At 50.9% G+C, this 14,698-nt stretch overlaps 2 protein-coding genes across 6 annotated transcripts in view; both read left to right on the top strand.

Annotated features, from left to right (window-relative positions):
• LOC310882494 (DEP domain-containing mTOR-interacting protein-like) overlaps positions 1-2,864 on the top strand; it is a 16,480-nt gene extending 13,616 nt beyond the window's left edge. The window contains exons 6-8 of the mRNA XM_083801352.1: positions 1,359-1,402; positions 1,495-1,599; positions 2,595-2,864. Coding sequence (XP_083657478.1) covers positions 1,359-1,402; positions 1,495-1,599; positions 2,595-2,720 — 275 coding nt within the window. The 3' untranslated portion in view covers positions 2,721-2,864. The remainder of the gene's footprint in view (positions 1-1,358; positions 1,403-1,494; positions 1,600-2,594) is intronic.
• Positions 2,865-4,228: 1,364 nt separating this feature from the next.
• Positions 4,229-14,698, top strand: part of COL20A1 (collagen type XX alpha 1 chain) — a 45,892-nt gene continuing 35,422 nt past the window's right edge. The window contains exons 1-7 of one of the 5 annotated variants that reach the window (XM_083802114.1): positions 4,229-4,404; positions 5,377-5,511; positions 8,853-8,937; positions 11,346-11,456; positions 13,251-13,394; positions 13,604-13,762; positions 13,959-14,159. In XM_083802114.1, coding sequence (XP_083658240.1) covers positions 8,865-8,937; positions 11,346-11,456; positions 13,251-13,394; positions 13,604-13,762; positions 13,959-14,159 — 688 coding nt within the window. In that variant the 5' untranslated portion in view covers positions 4,229-4,404; positions 5,377-5,511; positions 8,853-8,864. Of the gene's footprint in view, positions 4,405-4,725; positions 5,512-8,852; positions 8,938-11,345; positions 11,457-13,250; positions 13,395-13,603; positions 13,763-13,958; positions 14,160-14,698 lie in introns of those variants that run through there. The other 4 variants (XM_083802112.1, XM_083802113.1, XM_083802115.1 and 1 more) reach the window with 4 other exon arrangements.

Raw genomic sequence — 14,698 nt, 5'->3', positions numbered from 1 at the left:
AACTCAGCTTTGGGTTCTTGTTCCAGAACAGATATATCAGAGCACTCCATCACCTGCTGATGGAGTAGCATTGAACAGGGAGCATTCAGGGACCGCTGTTCCCTTATTATGATCGTCTTTTGTCATGAACAAAATGAGCACACCACAAAATCTCTGTGATTCTGCAGACAGCCAGAGTTTGAGGCTTTTTCTTTTCAAATTATTTCTAAAGCTGTAGGACCAGACGGCTGCAGCTGGCCAAGGCAGCTCTGCCTTGAGTGCTGGCTGCGAATGCCACAGCTTCTGCCTGAGGATCCTAGCGTGCTCTGTTATTTTGGGGTAAATATCAGCCCTTCCCTGCTCACCTCCATGAGGGGAACCTGCGGTGGCCAGCTAGGAAGCGTGCTGGCTCTCCCCATACTGGTTTGATGCAATTGGGCTCACAGAAGGGCTGAAGATCTGGTCCCCAAGGTAACTGGGCTGTAGAAGCCGGTGGGAAGGAAAAAGAGAGATAAAGCAGGTGATTAGCGTGGCATGTATGGGGACATGCCATTTGTTCTCCTCCTGAATGTTCTTGCCCTGCCCTTGAACTCTGCCAGCCGGGGCCTTTCATGGCTCGTTTCCTTCTGCTTAGCTGTGCAGTTGCTGTTATTTATTTATATGGCTAATGTGCAAAGTCCTTTGAGAATTCCTTTTCTCCTTTAGTCACATCAAATGGCCACAGCATTAGAGCACGCTGCTTTGGCAGGCTGAGATCAGAGTGGGAAAAGTTAAAAGGGTGGCTGCTGCCATCCTGGAAATGCTTTTTGGTGCCAGCAAAAGGGCACAGCACGCACGCACTTTGGAAATGCCCTCAGTCTGCTCCTGGTTCACACCTTGCCCTGGCTTCATGCTGCCATTAACTACACCTGCAGACAGAGAAATAAATAGTCCAGGAGGGCAAAGACCTCTGGTATGCTGGATTTTCAGGTGATGCCTGTTCAAAACCCTTTCATAAATTCAGAGTGGAAACCTGAAGCTAATCTCTGCCCATGGCTGAGCATGGGGGGAATGGGGAGAATGGGAGGGATGTGTCATTGCCAAGTGTGTGCTGAGAGACACTGGCACAGGTGAATGAAAAGGTCCACCAGAATTAAAGCAGAGAGAGAAACGGGCTGCCCTTGACACCAATCTTTCCAAGAGCAATTAGTCCCCAGCTGCCATGCAGGGATCTGGCAGAGACTTTTAACTGATATGGAAAGCTCCCTGGTGCCCAAGGATGTTCTCCTCCCATCTGGGAGGCTGAGAAAGAGCCATCGGGTGACACCAACTATTGCTAACGTAACAGAAGACAAAAAACGAAGGCCCTTTTTTCTTACTGGTGTCAGAGGAGCCCTGAGGCGAACCCTGCTTTCCCTCCCCACCCACGATGGAGATGAGGATTGTAAGCAGAGCTCTCTGCATCAGTTGGAAATGTAGCATCTCCTCTATCGAGCCCATTCCTTTGTATCTAAAACCTTTTCATTCTGTTTGTAGATTGTGGGCGATGCTGTGGGCTGGGGGTTCGTGGTCCGAGGAGGAAGACCTTGCCACATCCAGGCCGTGGACCCAGGAGGACCCGCAGCTGCTGCGGGCATGAAGGTACTTTGCTCGTGGTGACTTGACACGAGGCAGGATTTACGTCCTGCTAGAGACTGTCGGGCTGAACGCATCCTCTGTGATATTCACACCTCCTGCAGCGGAGATGGAGCCTGCAGAGCGCTCTGGCCACGCTGTGAGAGGCCTTGGGAAGGATGCTGTCCGCAGGCAGAGCAAAGTGAGCAGGGAGGGAATAAAGATTTATTTTGACTCACCTGCTGCTCTCACAGCTCCCAAGATGTACTGCTCTTTGCGCATGTCTGCTGTTAACACCATAGTTCTGCACTGAACTATTTTCCGTGTTCGTGAAAGATGAATAACTTTAGACTGATACCCTGATTTTATTTGTCAGGTAATTCCCAGTATTTGCAGCTCAGGTGAAATGATCCGAGGTCCTGAAAATCATCTCAGACCTGCTATCCAAGCACGTGTGGGTTTTGTGTGTAGAGCTGGAGGCCTCGATTTAGGAACGAATGAAATAAATGAGTTTCAGAGTTCCCCTACAAGAACCCCAGCAGTGAGGGAGCAGTTTCTGCAGGCTGGTACAACTCTACAGCCACGTGAATGTTTGAAATAATGGGATTCTTCAGAGGCAGCGTGCGACTCCTTGTTTGCTTCAGGCAGGGTTGGAAGGAGATGGCTGAATACATTTCATTTGCTCCAGAGCCCAGTTCATTTCTCCTCACCTAATCCCATTTGCTACCAAATTACTAAATGTTATTATTGTGCCTCATTTCCATTTGTGAAATGAACCGCTGCTCATAAATGAGTCTTTTCTCTCTCTGTTAGCTCAGTCTAAATCCCTTTGGCCCCTTTTTCATGATACAGTGATTATAGCCCAGTGATTATTAGCGTGGCTTATAGAGTGACAACGCTTTGGGGTTTGCGGCGTTTTGTAGCAAGTTATTTGCAGCGCAGCCCCTGGCTCCAGCCAGGCATGAGCAGAAGTTGCTGTGACTGCATCGGCTGCAGGTAACCAGCCCTTCCTCTCCCTGCAGGTGTGCCAGTTTGTTTTCTCAGTGAATGGCATGTATGTTTTGCACCTGGACTATCAGACCATCAGCAGCCTCATCATGACAGGACCACGAACGCTCGTCATGGAAGTCATGGAAGCTGTTGAATGAGCGAAGGAGCCTCGTCCCGCCGCTGGGTGGAAAAGCAGGACACTTTGCAAACAAGGACGGACTGTGGGGAGGGACCGAGCTTGACCTTTCAGTCTGAAATGTTAGGTATTCTAACATATTTTCAAATAAATACATTGTAAAGGACAAGTCTTGGATTTGGTTGATGTTGAAATATGTGGCTCTGCCTGCTCTTGAGAGGGTCTGAGCTCCTGCAGCCCCTTTCTGACACTGGTGGGAGAGGTCAGCACACCACGAAGCCAAGCCTTCGAACAAGCCATCCACACAGCGAGCTGCGAGGCGGGTGGTGCAGGCTGGTAAGCAGCAAGAAGCTCAATACCAAGCGAGTTTACTGAGAACACAACGTGCTTTCCGGATGGCCCCATAAGCTGTGCCATCATCTGTGTTAAGAAAATAAGGAAACGACTGCAGTGATGTGCACTGCCTTGTAAAGGAAGACCAAGAGCCCTGCAGCACTTGGTGTAGGTACACAGCCAGGACAGGTTGCTTTTCCCAGCTGGGTTTCTTGTAAAGGTGAGACGTCTGTAGCAGCTCTTTCTGTGCCCCTAATTCCCAGTGATGCTTACATTAATTAACCAGAGTCGTCTTGGCATGGAGCAGGGCAGCTCCCACAGGTGGTAGGCTGCCACCGACCCGGTGACAGGAGGCAGAGGGAGAGGAGAGACCCGGAGCGGGGTCTGCGTGCAGGCAGGGCTGTGGTCAGAGCCCGACTCTGGGAGGGAAGGGAAATGAGTGAAAGCCACCCAAATCCAGGCCTCCTCAGCCCTGCTGCTCCCAGGATGACTTCATTTGTAGCCAATGTGGAATATTCATATGCTGCCTACTGTGAAAGTGAACCAAATGTAGAATAACAGGTAATAACAAGAATCTGGGGAGGTTTCTTGCTTTCCAGTTCACAGAGCATCCGGCTCGTATGGATGATTTCCAGCAGTCCTGCTTAGGGCAGGTCCCTCAATGCAGATTTCCTGACCTCCACCCAAACCAAACAACCACACAAAAAGCAAAAACACCTGGTTATTGATCACTTTAATTTGTCTCTGAATGGGAGCTGACTTGCGTGGAAAAACCGGTGCCAGCCATGTGTTAGGTATTGCAGTACTGCTGGCTGGCGTTTTTCTCTTTGGCGTAAAGGGCTGTGTGCTTCCTTAGTGCTGGTGGGGAGGAATAGGACTACTTGCAGCTCAGTCTCCCCTGGAGCATGGTCCAAGCAGGGTGTCTTTCCAGACCATAGGCTAAAGCAGTCTTTTAAGCCTTTTGTCAACATGCTCAGAGTTGTTCCATCTAGCCACTCTGTGCACAAAGCAGCATCCCTCTGCCTTTTTGTTTTTTAAAATTAGGTTTTGTATTGCTGTTTAAAGAGGTGCTAGACACCTGTGATGGCCCCAAGGTTTTGTCTTGAGTGACAGGGATTGAAGACAAAGCCAGGACACTCTGGCATTGCGTGGGCACCTTGGAAAAGGAGGCTAGAAAAGAACAACACAAATGTAAGCACGGGAAGCAGCTCTAGTTTTTCTCTGTCATAAGCAGCATAAATTTTGGCTCTAGGTTTGATTTTCCCTGAATGTGAAGTGCAGGAGGTGTGTGCTCTTTCCTTTCTCACCTCCTTCTAGTTTTGCAGTAAACCAGTCTGAGCAGCTGCCGAAATCCAGCAGGAATTACAGCAGAGGTAATTCGTGGTATTTAAATACAGGGCTGTGTCAGTGCTGTGTTTACAGGCTCCTGGACCAGGTGCTTTATGTTTTGTTTTAAAAAGACTTAAGTGCTTTTTTTTTAGCGTTTAAAAGAAAAGTTAGAAGTTTAGTGTCTTTTATAGAACCCTTTGTCTTCTATATTCTGATGCTTTAAAATATTTAGTAAGTATTTTAAATTTAAATTTATTTAAATTATTTTAGGTTATAAAACCAAACTTCAGTGAAGCACGAAATATTTGTTTAATGTGCAAAGATATTTTAAAACGGTGGTTTTCTTCCATCTGACACTTTCAAAGGTGCCCGAGTTTCCCGGAGAACGGGCGACGCACGTTTCCTGCAGCTCACGGCTGCAGCGTGAGGCCGATGCTGTCGGTCCCCGGGGATCCAGCTGTAAATCTGGTCTCCAGTCGTAAGGAGAAACGTTCCTGGCAGCGAGGAGAAAATCTTTTTGGACCAAGCTTTGGAGCGGAGCGGGGCGGCTCTCCCGGGGCAGGAGCGCGCGTGCTGCCGGAGGTCAGGGCTGCGAGCACAGCTGGAGCGCCAGCTCGTGATTCAGGCCCTGGGCTCGCAAAGCCTCCAGATGTGCTTAATTTCCTCAACCAAACGCAAGACAATTAGCCTTCAGTGCAAAGGCCCGGCTCTCAGAAGTATTTAATGGGATGTGAACGGAGCTGGGCTGACTTCATCCTTGAGAGCGTGACGGTGGGTGGGAGCCCCGACTTGTTGCTGAGCTCTAGGAAATCAGTACACGGCTTCCTAGATGGAGATTTAGCATTTAGTTAGCAAAAACGCTGCGAGCCGTTTGCTGATTTTTGCAGAAACAGGCTCTTGCTTCCCGGGCGTGCTTTATTTAGCTGCGTGTCCGGGCCACTGCTCTGCCGCGTGGTGGAGGGAGGTGGGGGAATCGCTGCCCCCTCCTTCCCCTTCCCTTCCCTTCCCTTCCCTAGCTGGCCTGACGTCTGGGGCTGAGATCTCCCTCGCCACGCCGAGAAGCAGCCGAGGCGTTGGGGCTGCTTCTCCCAGGACCTGAGGATGTAGCAGGATCCGTCCCGCCTGCGGGAGAGCCGTGCTGCTGCGCACAGGTCTGTGGCTCGCTCCGTGTGCGGGGACGGGGGTGCAGGAGGGGCTGCCTTGGTTTGGGGTGGGTATCAGCAGAGCAGGGAACTTCCCCGGGATTTCCAGCTGTGGGAAGGCTGGAGCAATGTGGCACGGCTGCCCCGAGGGATGGCAGCAGCCCCGATGACCTCAGGTCTCCTGTTTGCTGCAGGCCAGGTCTGAATATCACCAGGACTGCTTTATAGAGAGCACTCGGTTCTTTTGGAGAGTGAAACATGCAGTCAATTTGTAATTTGTTTTTTTTTTTTTTTTTTCCCTTCTCTTCTGTGGTTCATGGTGTAAAGCTTGCAGGATTTTTTTGCCAAAAGGACAGTGCTTGGAAGGGTTTGCTGGCAATGGCAGCTCCGGGTGGGTTTCTTCCACCTGTAGGCATGGTTTGGGTTTGCACCAAGCCAAAGTTGCTAAACCTACCTGGGCTGTGGAGACCTGCAGGGCTGCGCCTTGAAGCAGACCTTGTCCCTTACATTTCAGGACTGGTGCTGGGGTAACTGAGGACTTTTGTTCAATAGTGGAGCTGAAATACAGATTTCCAGGAGAGAACAGACAGTGTTTGATGAATGTGGGTTTTCTTAGACTGTTTTAGGTACTTGAACTAGCAAAGTTCCCAGGGAGCATGGGACAGTTTGCTCCCTGCAGCAGGCTGGTGGCACCTCGGGCAGGTGGCTGTGTGCTGCGTGACGGCCCCTGCTGCTGCCCCTGTGCGTGGGCCGTGAGGTGACATTGCTTCCGCCAGTGCTTCTGCAGAGACCTGGTGGCACCCTCTGGGATAAGGAAGGACGGAATTGTCCCCAAGCCACGAGCCAGCTTCTGGGGCTGTGGAGGACAGAAATAATTCACAGCACCCCAAAGTCTTCGCTTCCAGTTGTGCTGAAGTAAAAACACTGCAGGGATTTTTTTTTTTTTTTGCATAGATTTTTTTTTCTTTAATTAAAGTGACTATTTTTAAAATTTCCTGTACAAATAAGGGGATCTCAGACTGACTTAACTTCCAAATCCCCTCTGAGCATGCAGCTGGAACAAACGGGAAGTGGTGCGTGTCCCCCTCCCATTTTCCAGGCCCTGGAAATACTCACCACATGCTCCATGTGTTGCTGTCTCCAAATTCCTTCCCCGAGCGAGTAACAGGAGAGAGGCATCGGCGTGCCGGAGGCTCCCTGCACTCCACCAGGCTGAGGTCACTGTGGTTCCCCAAGAGGCAACGCATTGATGATTTTGAAGTCCTTGCTTTAACCACGGTGCTTTAACCACGGTGCTGTAACAGTAAGGATCTGCAGCCTTGGGGCTCACTGCATCCGACCTGTGTTAATACAGAATTCACCCTTATTGGCACAGCAGGGTGGAAGCTCCTGGCTGGACGTGACCTTGCAGAAGCCCAGCTCAGTGCATGTTGCAGATGCCCACGTGCTTATTTCACTGCCGTTTGGATCCCGTGTAGCCCTGGTTAGCACGAAATACCCATGCAACCCAGTGCTTTTGCTGGGGGCTGGCTCCCTGTTTGCCTGCAGAGCCCCAGGGAAGTGGCACGGAAGTGAAGAGTAGTTTGGTGGCATTGCAAGATGGCACAAATGAACCTTTCAGTCAGGGTATTCGTCAAAAATGCAGACGTCTCTTTTGCCTGGTGCACGTACCTCTGCAGCAAGGGCAGGCTTTGCTCTTCTGAAGAACACGGTCAGATTCCTGAAAGCCACCTGTAATCTGCTTGTCTTTGAGCAATGACTTCACTTTATTAGCTCGAAGAAGGGAAAAAAAAAAAAAAAAGGCGAGTATTTCCCATGGCTAAGGGCTTCAGTTTCACTGCAGTTGTTCCATACAACCTGATCTTCAATCAAAAAAAAAAAAAGAAAAAAAAAAAATATATATATATATATATATATCACAGACTGAGTATCATGCATGAGCGTGTGTGCAGGGGGAGGTTGGTTAACATCTCTGTTACAACTTGCATATTTTTCCATTCATTCTTACAACAATTTAGAACTGATTTAAAATGCAGAAGATCATGGCTAGGTCACTCGTGCATATTCATTTTTCCTTAAAATCACTGACATATTGGAGGAGAAATAGGCATTTGCCAGGAGCCTGTAAATACCTGTCTGTCAGAATGAAGAGAAGTGAAATGTCGCTGAGATGGCAGTGGGGGAAACGTGTGTGTGGTCTGATTCTGCCAAAAGCAATGAGGCTGAACTGTGCAGCACAAAAATGACGGATGCCAACGATGCACTGCAAAAGGCCAATGTATTTTAAATCTGGTCTATATTGAGGCTAAGGCAAAGGAGAGTGTGTCCACCTGTTAGGGTGATTTTGTGCTGGTTTGACTTTACTGACCCAAAGTGAACAAACCATATATCCAGGCTAGCAAAGACAAGGTCCTCAAGGTCCGTGAGCTGTAGGGTGAGTGCTGGGGAGTGGCTGTCCTTAGCCAGCCAGCTCTGGGAGTGCTGCAGAGGTTATTTCGAAGTCAAACTGATCCTCCAACATGATAAAGTCCATAACCGCATCTGTTTTCAGTCTTGTTCAGGTGAGCAAGTTCAAACAAGACCATCCCAACATGTCCGGGATATAACTTCACAGGAACTCCACCACAAAGAGCAAACAAAACTCTTGTTTTTAGGCTGTTGACATATAAACTCGGTGGCATCCCTTCTGCTGCATGATTGCTTCATAACAGCAACTGCAGGGACACAAAACCTGTGGCGTGAGGAGCTGTCTGCCAGCGAGTGCTCCTCTGATCAGCATGTGCATTGATGGGACCGGAGACCAGATGTGTTGCTTGATCACCTGCATTGATTTGGATCATGTGAATTGGAAATAATTACTCCGTATTACTTAAAAGTTGTATTATGCTTCTGCTGAGGTCGTGCTGCCAGGGGAGCCGTGCAGGACCAAGTGGGCTGAGCACTGGGATGAAGCCTGCTCCCCATCAGCTGTATCAACGCAATTTAGTTCTGGGCCAAGGCACTGAGCAGCTGTACTGGAGAGACCAAGAACACAAAATAATATGTAGGGATTGCAGCAAAATTCAGTACGTGCTTCTCTATCCACCCTCGTAGTGCTGTCAGTGCTGTATGCCTCAGCTTGTGGGCCCTTAACTGGGGACTGCAAGAGAGAATAGACACTCCTGCCCCAAAATAAAATCAAATCACAGCAACAGGCTTCAGTTCCCAGGGCCATAGGAAAGCCCAGGTGGTTACTACATGGGGGATAGGTAAGCAGAGGGGATTCCGGGATGGCAGAATTAGTGCAGGTGAGGTTTGATGTGGTGAAATGTCACTTGCTCTCCTCCGTCCTGACCTTTGCCGTCCCGCAGGTCCTGGCCACCATGCTGATTCGCACTTGTTTCCTTTTTGCCTGCCTGCCCGTGGCGAGCCACGTCTGGGGACGAGGGGGCCAAGGTAAGGAGCTGTCTGCCCTCGCTCTGGGGGGAGCGCTGGGGGCATCCCGTGGGGTCTGGCTGCTCCCTGGGTGAAGCTCAGCCCCAGCCCTTGTGGTGGTGCAGCTCCAAGCAGCCCGTTCCTACATATAAAGAGCAAAAGGAGATCAGGGGGCCCCTTTGGGGGAGGATCCCCATCCCACCCACCCTGCAGTGCCTGTTCTCATCGCTGGCAGCAGTTCAGCGTGCCGCTCCCTTGCACCGGGGATGCATTTCAGCCTGCGTAAGGAGTGAGGGATGCTTACGTGATCTGCAAATGGAGCTTGAGAACTAGGGAGAAAAAGCGGTGGTTTGTTAGCTGCCACATCTGTCCTGCTCTCTGAAACTATTGCTGTGGAGCTGTCTGGTGACACGTGGTGCAACATCGAGGTAAGAGAGCACGTGAGGTGCAATCCTCCTGTACCACATAGTGCTCCCACAGTGCCATAAATGAGCAGAAAATACCTATAGCATCTCACCGTATCCTGTCCACCTTTATATTCCATATGAACCTCCGTGGAAGGGATCGGTACAAGGTGGTGAGTGCACGTCAGAGCCTGGACAGACGTATCTCCGTGCCGTGCATCTCCCAGACGTGCCCATGCAGTGTGCCTGGGCTTAGATCCCCGTCTGCCGGAGAGCAAGGTTACAGCATCAAACAGCTCCCATCCAACACGGGGCAGAGAAACAGTGGAGCTTTCATGGCACCGGGGTTCATTTGCATCCAGCACATAATGACGCCTCAGAGGATGCTGTCCTTTCACATCTGTCTGGGGACATTCTTGCCTTTTCAACTTCTGGGCTCCAAGAGCGATGGCCGAGGAGCTGGACCACACTCGCCCAGAAGAAGACAGCTCCATGTTTCATCTAACTATGAATCCCCCTCATTGTTCCATGATCTTTTACCGCTTCTCTTAGGCGTGATTCTGGGATTCGAGTTTGCCCCTCTTCCCTCTTCCCCATGTTTTCTTTCTTCCCCTTCATATTTGCCTGGGGTGATGTGAATCTGAGCTTTGTTTCCCCCAGATAGTTATGTGCTTGTTGGGCAGCCTGCAGGAAGCCTCCACAAGGAAATGTTAGGGCACAGACGCGGGGCTGAGACAAGCAAGTCCTCGCTGCCAGCTCTCACTGCTTTCCTGGGCTCTGAATTCATGGCAAAGATGTCAGGAGATAGCTGGCATCATGCAAAACCAGGTTAGGGACCCGAGGAGTCCTGTGCAACACAAACGGTTTGCCAGTACTGAGCAGGATGCTCCGGGTCACCTTATTTTTTATTTTTTTATATTTTTTTAATTATTATTATTTTCTTCTTATTATTTTTATGAATAATTATACAGGAAAAGTGATTGGTAACAACTGCAAATGAGGTGGGCATTTGAGTGCAGATGCTTAAACCATGCAGGCAAAGGACGCGCTCACTCATGGCACATTAGGGCAGCCTGCTGGAAAGGCAGATGTAGACGCAGGACCAGGGAGGAAGGGAGGTAAATTTGCTGAGTTGCCATCCTACAGCCAGTCAGGTGAAAAAGCTTCATATGGTGACATTTGTGTGACAGTACGGCTGCATTTCACCAAGGAATCACTGACTCAAAGTGACACATGAGCTGAGATGTTTAGCTGGGCTTTAACAGATCTCTGCCAAATCCGGAGATGATAACAGAATATGCTCTTTCTTCATTTTACCTCCTTGTCCTGTACTATTTTTTTAATCAGAATTTGCCATTTTAGTTTGCTGCTTCCTACAAACTGGTGCCCCCGAGTTACAGTTCTGCCAGGAATGGTTATTTGCACTTTATCAGGTTTTCTTTCTTCTTTTCTCCTGCCTTTTTTTTTTTTTTCCTTTCTCCCTCTCTCCTATTCCCTCTTTCTATACCCAGCTGATCCTTGGAGCTGCCCCTGAAATGATCTCTCTGCAGAAGTATGGGATCCATCACCTGGGGAACTTCTGTATTTCTTAGCAGCCCGAGCCCATTGAGGAGCCTCGTTTTGTCCCTTTTATCTATTTCCTGCCTTTCCATTTCAGACATTTACACTAACACACTCTCTGAAACCAAACACACTGCGTGAAAGCTTTTGGTGGTGTCCTTTGGGGTGCGAGAGGTGCTGAGAAAGCCTTGCATCCCTCTGGGCTGCTTTTCCTGGTGGCGGCAGAGCGCAGTGAGGTCTCGCCTGGTGGCCCGTGGTGGGTTTCCTGGCAGAGGGGTGGCAGGAGAAGCCGGGTGGTGTCAAGGGATGCTGAGCACTCACATGGGATGGGGAAGGTTCCTTCTGAACTGCAGCAGACCCCGAGTCCTCAGAGGAGGCAGCACGTGGGGTGTTTTGTGTGGGTGTGTGCAGAGGGAGAGATCGCATCCCCAACAGCACGGACACCCAGGGGCTCCTCCTCCCCAGGGTCAGGCCGCCTGAAACTCACGGTCCTCTCGGAAGACAGGCTCCAGATGAAATGGAAAGAAACCGAAGGGAACATCAACGGCTACAAAGTGCGGGTGAAACCCATGGCAGGTATGCGTGAGCACGTGGGATGTCAGAGCCAGACAATTTATCTGTGCATAAGGGACTGAGGCAGCAGGACCGGGGGGTCTAAATAGTGCTGGTACCTGAGGTGAGATAAGGCAGAGGGAATTATCTGTTGGTTGTTTTGGATTTAGGTGTTGATTACCTGCTCGTGCAGGGTGGATGAGGAGCCTTTCTGGCCACCGTGGACCCAATCTGTAGTGCTTGTTCACAATGTGGTGAAGTTCAGCCCTCTTCCCCAGGGGGAAAGCTTTACCCAGAAAGTGGTGGTACCTGGGACTGTGGGAGGAAACAGGTTAGGAAAGGCTCCTTGTCTGCCCCTCCTGTGGGAGCTGCCCCAGGACTGCACTGGGTGCTTTCTTGCACGTCTGCACCGTATTTGCCCAAAGTGGAGCAGAAAACAGAAAATGGATTCGTGGTGCTATGGTTATAACTGGCAGAACAAGTCACCGCTGCTGTGTCTGCCCTCATCGGGGTCCTGCTGGTTTTATCTGGGGGCTCTCTGCTCTCCCCCCACCTTTTAGGGACATGGGACAGGATGTCCTTGACCCCAAACAGGGACAGCTCAGCCTGCAGGCTCCCTGCCCTGACCAAGCTCCTGCTCCCCCCAGTTTCTGGCGGTGGTGCTGGATGGACACCACGTCCCTCGGCGGGGAGCAGTGTCTGGAGGCACACCCTAGCCTCGGCTGGCATTTGGCTTCCAGTCGCTGCCTCTTTCTCAGCCGGGTGGGGAGAGCAGGGCCAGCAATGCTTGTGCTCGGCCGCCTGCTTTTAGCTCAGCCCCCACCTGTTTGCCCAGCCGGAGCTGGAGGTTTCTCATTCCTTCCCTGCCCTGCTCCTCCTCGGGCCTCAGGGGAGCGATGAGCATCCCGGGAACGCGGGGAATCCCCCAGCCTGCACATGCCTGAGGCTTTCCCTCTGCGTGGGCTGCAGAGCTCCGCTCCCAGCCCTAGGGACTGTGGGGTCAGAAACGCATCCATCCGCACGATTAAAGGCTCATGGATCTTTCTTGATCAGAGGATTTTAGGGAGCTGCTTTGCCTCCCTCGCTTTGTTTTGTTGCTGTGGTCCCAAAGATTCCCCGTGGATGTAGCGCGGCATTTGGCTGCTGCTTTGCAGAGCTGCCTCGCTCCGTCTGCTCGCTGCCGTGCCAAGGCAGAAATGTCCCAGTTCGTGGCTGCATCGCAGCCCCAGGACAAGGCTCATGGCTGTGAGGCACGGCTGGAGGACCCCCTGCAGCAGGAGGGGTCTGGAGGTAGTGCTGGCCCCCAAAATGATCCCTCTCCCCACAGAGGACAGCTTCTTTTAGGGAGACATGGGACTTGCAGAGAGAGCACAGCAGGAGCAGCCGGAATAAGTAAAACAAGTTGCAGGTGCCACGTGGGACCTCCAGAGATGTCAGACCACTTCCTCACTCCGCCACACACAACCTCAAGCACATCACTTGGCTGGATGTTTTCCCAGGTGGTGGCGGCCCAACCTCTGCCCTCTAAAGATTGGGTTTTCAGGCACCACCTCCTTGAGAAGTGGGTGGGAGTTGCGCTAATGCTGGGTGGGAACTGGTTTTCCATTTTGGGGCACGTAGCAGGGATTTTTAAAAGTTTTTCTCAGCTCTGGATGGGGGAAAAAGATTCAAAATCAGAGATCCGCAGAATTAAAAAATAAATTCGAGTCGACTGAGGTCCTCAGCCAGACATTCTCGGCATTTTAGCGGTGCATTTGCTACTGTCAGCTTAAATTTAAGCTCTAGCAATTTCTGAGCTGTGGCTTCATCCCACCTCAGGGGACTCAGAGCAAGAAGTCATGCTGAAAACCAAGACTCCCAAAGCCACCGTGGGGGGGCTGAGCCCTACCAAGGAATACACGCTGCAGGTCTACGTGCTCAACGGCTCCCAGGAAGCCTTGTTTGCCAAGAGGAAGTTCGTGAGTAAGTAGAAAGAGCTACGTTTTACCATTCAGAGAGCTTTTGGAGATACAGCTCTGCCATATGCCCTGTAGAATATGCCACAAAACTGAGCCTTTTGATATTTTGGTTGCAAGCTTGGACAGGGGAGTGGTGGAGACCCAGGGGATGAGGGATGGACCATGACTCACGGACCTGCCTGGAATGACTCCTTATTTCTGTTCCTCCCACAGTAGAGGACCTCAAAAATGCATCCCAGACTAGAAACAACCGAAGGAATGTGGGAGCTGCGTCGGGAAAGAATCTCACCTCGGCGGGGAGCTCAGCAGCTGAGCACAGCGGGGGTGCAGAGCCCACCCCACCGCCCCCGAATGCTGTCTTGGTGCAGCCAGGTGGGTGCCCAGACCGTCCTGGAGTCACATTGGATGGATTTTGAGCCTCTGCCATGCTGCCAGCGAGCAGGAGATATGGAAGTTTTCAGGGGAATTGCTCTGTCAGGGACATTCTTTCACTAAGACACAGGTTGCATGGGGATAACACAAGGGACAACTTTTTATTTTTATTTTTTTTCTTCTATTTGGAGCACAGCAAAGGACAGAGCCGAAAGGAAAAGGCAGAAGGGGACTCAACCCAAGGGCTCAGGAGAAGCCACGAGAAGCCAGTCCCATGCAGAGGCCGCTGAGACACAAACACCACAGCCAGCCCCAAAATCATCCCAGCGCACTCCCGCAAACTCGGAGCGAGAGTCTCTAGGAAAAGAAAAACCCACAAAGGATTCACTGAGGAGAGGTGAGAGGGGTTTCAGACATGTCCTGCTCCTTCTTCCCCACTGTTTTCTCTAATGGTTGCTATATACAAGCCTCCAGTCCTCTCTCTGTCACCGAGATTTTAAGAGTACAGGTGCTGCTGCTACCGCTCCTATTTGCTAAGTCATACATTGGAGAACTGCCAGGGATCACCGCAAAAGTTTGGAGTTCTGCAAAACATCACAGGTTTAAAGGCAAACCGGAGCTAGGACAAAAATTCCTCCGAGAGGGATTAATTTATTGATTTTTCCTCTATTCTCTCTATTCACATTGCCACCTCTCCTTGCTTCAGACAGACCCGTGCCAGTTTGTGTTCTCCAACAGACCCCCGAGCCATGGCCCCTTCCATGCCTTCAGCAGGGAGGAGCACATCAGTGGTGCTCCTTACCCAACCTGCTCCACCTCCTGGTCTCATCCTTCACGTTTCCCAGCTAACTGATCCATGCTAACCTTCAGATGCATCGGCTGAGGATGTGGCAGGGCAGATGTCTCACAGCACTTTTGAAGTGGTGGGAATGGGGC

This window comes from Anser anser (assembly GCF_964211835.1).
Source record: "Anser anser genome assembly, chromosome: 16".
In the NCBI taxonomy this organism is placed as follows: domain Eukaryota; kingdom Metazoa; phylum Chordata; class Aves; order Anseriformes; family Anatidae; genus Anser; species Anser anser.
This window is presented reverse-complemented; position numbering and strand designations above follow the sequence as displayed.